This window comes from Notothenia coriiceps, unplaced genomic scaffold (assembly GCF_000735185.1).
Source record: "Notothenia coriiceps isolate Sejong01 unplaced genomic scaffold, NC01 NC01_scaffold00013804, whole genome shotgun sequence".
NCBI classification, from domain to species: Eukaryota; Metazoa; Chordata; class Actinopteri; order Perciformes; family Nototheniidae; genus Notothenia; species Notothenia coriiceps.
In genome coordinates this window covers 11854-17412 of record NW_011346505.1, presented here as the reverse complement: position 1 = coordinate 17412, position 5559 = coordinate 11854, and the positions used below count along the sequence as shown (strand labels likewise).

The 5559-nt window shown below is 45.9% G+C and overlaps 1 protein-coding gene and 1 long non-coding RNA gene across 2 annotated transcripts in view; one reads left to right on the top strand and one right to left on the bottom strand.

Moving 5' to 3' along the window:
* Positions 1-1208: 1208 nt before the first annotated feature.
* On the bottom strand, positions 1209-2420 carry LOC104948144 (uncharacterized). Its single transcript, XR_798638.1, has 2 exons — positions 2311-2420; positions 1209-1393 (listed from the first exon to the last, which is right to left on the bottom strand). It is a non-coding gene; the product is annotated as an uncharacterized lncRNA (long non-coding RNA).
* Positions 2421-3021: 601 nt separating this feature from the next.
* LOC104948143 (scavenger receptor cysteine-rich type 1 protein M130-like) overlaps positions 3022-5559 on the top strand; it is a 12868-nt gene continuing 10330 nt past the window's right edge. Inside the window, exons 1-3 of the mRNA XM_010774308.1 lie at positions 3022-3212; positions 4236-4556; positions 4641-4654. Coding sequence (XP_010772610.1) covers positions 3110-3212; positions 4236-4556; positions 4641-4654 — 438 coding nt within the window. The 5' untranslated portion in view covers positions 3022-3109. The remainder of the gene's footprint in view (positions 3213-4235; positions 4557-4640; positions 4655-5559) is intronic.

Below are 5559 nucleotides of genomic sequence, written 5' to 3'. Positions count from 1 at the left end.
CTCACTGTACACAGCTTGGATGGTTCCCTGCTTCCCCCTCCTGAGGTGTCGGACAGTTTTGCAGAACAACTTTGGTGCCGCCCGAAAGTCCTTTTCCATGTCTTCTCCGAACTTCTCCCACACCCGCTGCTTTGCCTCGGCCACGGTTGAGCCTGCTGGCCTTCGGGCCTGTCGGTACCTTGCAACTGCCTCAGTACTCCCCCGGGATAACATATCCCTGAAGGCCTCCTTCTTCAGTCGGACGGCTTCCCTGACCAGCGGTGTGAACCTACTGGACACCGTACTCTGAACTGCTGTTGGGTGCATAAGCACAGACAACAGTCAGAGTTCTCCCCCCCATAACCCACAGGATTAGGGAGGCGACCCTCTCGTCCACTGGGGTAAACTCCAACAAAGAAGCACCCAACTGGGGACTTGTGAGTATCCCCACGCCCGCTCGGCGCCTCACACCTTGAGCAACTTCGGAGAATAATAGAGTCCCAACCCCTATCCAGAAGTAAGGTTCCAGAGCCGACGCTGTGCGTAGAGGTGAGCCCAACCAGATCCAACTGGTAACGCTCCACCTCCCGCACAAGCTCCGGTTCCTTCCCCCCCAGAGAGGTGATTGTAAAATATAGCACTAATTTACAGAGTCACAACATGGATTGTTGTGACTCTGTAAATGAGTGCTATATTTTCCTCCTTCATCTGCGGGGTCTGCGGGACGCCCTGCGCTGCGACTATGTGAGCTATGTAGGCCAATCACAACAGGCAATTTTACGTTTGCCTGTTGTGATTGGATAGAACATCTCACACAACATAGGCCTGATTACGTCAATAAATGCTTCTTCTAATTGTATGAATTTATACAATTTAACCTTATTTTTGCTCTTATTTTATTATCTAACTATATTTTCTCTCAGTCTTGTTGATGAATGAGTGGGTGGGCCTATAGACCCAGTAGCCCACCCACTACGCCCGGCTGCTTCATACACTGTTCATCATTTGTTATTTGGGTTTGTGTATTTTGTAATTGTAAAAACAAGAAAACTATAAATGAAAATGTCATCGATGATGTCACTGATGATGTCACTGATGATGTCACTGATGGGTTTACCTGAGCAGGTGAGATTCAGGATGTGTTTAGAGGAATATGATGCTGCTGCACACTCCCTCAGAGCAGATCCAGACTCAAGACAGTCAGATCTGATGTACCACATATACCTCCATGAGGACTCCACTCTCCATCCCACAGAAACAGCAGAGCCACAGTCGAGCTCTCTGCAGGCGAGTCCTGCTGTCTTCAGGGTCCAGAGAGAGGTAAAGCCCAACACTGGTTTCCATTCTCCCTGATGTTCCACCTCCAGGTCTCCTGCACAGTGACTCTCTCCTCCCACCAGCCTAACACCAGGCTCTGCAGAGAAACAAGAGAGTCATGTACCTTCATTGATATTAGTATATTTTAATCATTAATCATTTATACTATTAATACTTCCGAGTGATAATCAGATCATTAACTCCAGCTCTCTACACTCTAAAAACAAATGCCTTGGCTCAACAAAGAAAATCAACGCAACAGTTTGCATCAATGTTTATTGAGTTCAGACAACTTCTAATGAAATTGCCTTAAAGCAACAAAGTTATTTGAGTTAGGGGAGAAGGCTTTTCCTCTACAATCAGAGGTGTTTTTAATTACCACTTACTTAATAATTGGTAGCATAAACACAAGTTTTGAAGTTGATTACTCAAAAGATTAAGTTGTTCCGACTAGTTTTACCAAATGATTTAAAAATCATTTGAAATTGTAAGTACTTAATTACCCTCATTCGGGATATACGTTTTTAAGTCTATTACTCCAAAAATTAAGTTGTTCCAACTTGTTTTACCGCATGATTTAAAAAGAATTTTAAGTTGTATGTACTTAATTACCATCATTGTGAACACACGTTTTTAAGTTGACAACCATTTATAAATGAAGTTTCTCCAGATATATTGTATTCAATAGTTTTTTTTCTTAGCTTTTTCATGTTTTTGCCTTTTAAAGAAAGAAATTAATTGATTACCACAACAAAAATATTAGGCAATTCACTTTTACTTTTGCCCACTGCAGTTGTTAATTTCCAACAACATGCTGTTTCAATGCAGGAGAGATTCATCCTTAGTTTTGAACATTTTATTCGACTTCACAAACATGGGTAAATATGATAAATTCAGAACTAGGATCAGTTAGTGGTGAACGTCTTTAAAGTAATCATGTTTCATGATAAAAGGTTGTTACCGACTGGTAATCACTTAAACGAAGTAACAGGGTATAAACGTGAGCACATTTACCTGTTGATGTTGTGCTCTCCCTTCAGCCTGGAGGTTCCTGAGGAGAAATCAGAAGATAAGGTAAACAGAGTTTCCTATCATCTCCCGGAACACTCAGTGAATCGCACTCTGGAATCTTTCCACCAGTCCTTACATAGCTAACACCGATACATACAGAGAGCACTCCTACACACACCTGTACTGAACAACAACCACACACACACACACCACACACACACCACAACCCACACACACACACACACAGCTCACACACAACACACACCCACCACACACACACATGGAAGACCACACACACACACCACACATCACACACAACACACACTCACACCATACACTCACAACACCACACACACGCCACACACACACACCACACAACACACCACACAACACACACACACACACACACACATGAGGAGACACACACCACCACACACACACCACGACACACACACCACACACAGCACATGAGAGACAACACACACACACACACACACACGACCACCACACACACACACACACACCACACACACACACACACATGAGAGAGACACACACAACACACACACAACACACACCCACACACACATGAGAGACGACACACACACACACACACACACCACACACACACACAGCGCACACACACACATACAGCACACACGCNGATGTACCACATATACCTCCATGAGGACTCCACTCTCCATCCCACAGAAACCTGAAGACAGCAGGACTCGCCTGCAGAGAGCTCGACTGTGGCTCTGCTGTTTCTGTGGGATGGAGAGTGGAGTCCTCATGGAGGTATATGTGGTACATCAGATCTGACTGTCTTGAGTCTGGATCTGCTCTGAGGGAGTGTGCAGCAGCATCATATTCCTCTAAACACATCCTGAATCTCACCTGCTCAGGTAAACCCATCAGTGACATCATCAGTGACATCATCGATGACATTTTCATTTCTTGTTTTCATTTTCTTGTTTTTACAATTTAAAAATACCCAAATAACAAATGATGAACAGTGTATGAAGCAGCCGGGCGTAGTGGGTGGGCTACTGGGTCTATAGGCCCACCCACTCATTCATCAAAATTCACTGAGAGAAAATATAGTTTACCGGATTTCTATTTTTTATTATCAAAATGAATAATTAAATAATTAAATAATAGCAAAAATAAGTTTACATTTATTGACGTAATCAGGCTTCTGTTGTGTGAGATGTTCTATCCAATCACAACAGGCCAACGTAAAATGGCCTGTTGTGATTGGCCTACATAGCTCACATAGTCGCAGCGCGGCGCAAACACAACTTAGGACGTCCCACAGACCCCGCAGAGGAAGGAGGAAAATATAGCACTCATTTACAGAGTCACAAGAATCCATGTTCAGAGTTTAAAAAGAGTGAGAGGGGAGAGGCCAGAGCCACCATCCTCACAGCAGGGGCCGTCTCACTCCACATTCTGCCTCTCTGCTTTCTGTGTCCCTAAAGTGTATCAATCTAATGTGAATCTCACAAAACATACAATCTATAATATCTATACAAACAGCTTGAATTCAATGATGACGCCATGTTTGAAGAACAACGTGTTTACAAACATCAGTCAGATAACACATGTGAAACACACATGTGAGAGTAAAGAGTGAAACCTTTTGAAAGTGTGTGAGAGCAGAGGTGGAGCTGAGCAGAAGGAGCAGAGGGTCTGCAGAGGAGGAGGTTCTGTTGAAGACACAGGGGAAGGGTTCACTAATGGAGACCACTTGCTAGAGGGTCTCAGGTGTAGATGTGAGGGTACCTGCAGTCTGTGTTCTTATCAACATGTGTTCTGTTGTTCATCATCAACTCATGTTGGAACTGAGTCCAGTTTGAATCTGAAATATAGTTTCATCTCTTTGATGGTGTGTCTTTGACCTCTGTTTGATCTTCTGTCCTCTGCAGACTCTGTCAGGCTGCTGGGGGGGACTGGTCTGTGCTCAGGCAGACTGGAGGTGAACTCTGACCCGTCTAACCCGTCTAACCCGTCCTGGTCCTCAGTGTGTGAGGCTGACTTTGACCAGCAGGATGCTCAGGTGGTCTGCAGGCAGCTGGGCTGTGGGGCTCCTTCAGTCCTCCAGGGGGCGCTCTATGGAGAAGGGGAGGCTCCAATGGGGACCAAAGAGTTCCAGTGTGGAGGCCATGAGTCTGCTCTCCTGGACTGTAGCTCAGCCTCAGAGAGAAACACCTGCTCACCTGGCACAGCTGTTAGCCTCACCTGCTCAGGTAGAGAGGAGCTGTGATTGGTTCATTCTGTTCTCATCAAACTCACTTTATTCTTTCTCCGATCTCTCTCTTGTTTCTCTTCAGAGCCGGTCAGACTGGTGGCCTTTTGTGGTCTAGTTGTTAGTGTTGGTCGCACAGCCTTAAGTTACCTCTGCGGTACAAACTTCTTGTTGCAAAATGTTTGTAGTCAGTCTATTGTACACTTTGTGTGTACACCTTCCCAGCCATTGTCTCACTTTGGAAAACTTTCACAGCTCTCGTCTCCACCTCGACTCGTCTTCCTCGTCTCCCAGACGTACTCCTCCTCCAAGAGCACTTCTGTGTCCCCTTCCCAAGTGATTACCTCTGGTGAACGATCGCTCGCCAGAGTCCACATCTACACTCGCATGGACGTCAGACACAAAGAATAGGATGCTAACAAGCAAACACAGTAGTAGTTCGAGCGTACAACCGTTTGACTCAGGTCAACTTAGACCTTTATATCAAAGTAGAGAAACTACCACACAGAAACTGGAGACAACTATAAAGTAACAGGGACGTCTGAGACAGCTCCGACGACCCCCCCTGACCAGACCGAGTCGTCTGACCTCCACTTCAGACTTCGGGCAGATTGGGCGATTGGGGCAGGACCAGGAGTCCATCACACTCCCGACGAAACTGGTCGTCCTACGAGTCCACCAGTACGTCCGTCGACCCGACACCCCGAGGAAGTCAGGAGGTCCCCGCGAGATACCTCTCCCCTCCCGAGGTTACCCCTGGTTTCGTCAAGGTCACACCTCCGGTACTCAGACGAGAGTACACAGAGTCAAGTACATATATACATATACATATAAGATACGGATAGAGACAGAGTCGACATCGGAGTTGACGGAGTCCATCTCTCCTCTGACACTACCAGTAAGTACAAGAGTAGTTTGAGGAAATAAGAGAGAGACTAGAGAGAGAACCAAAGAGCGTCCTCGGACCACCACAAGTCCGACCACCCTCCTCTCTCAGCGACACG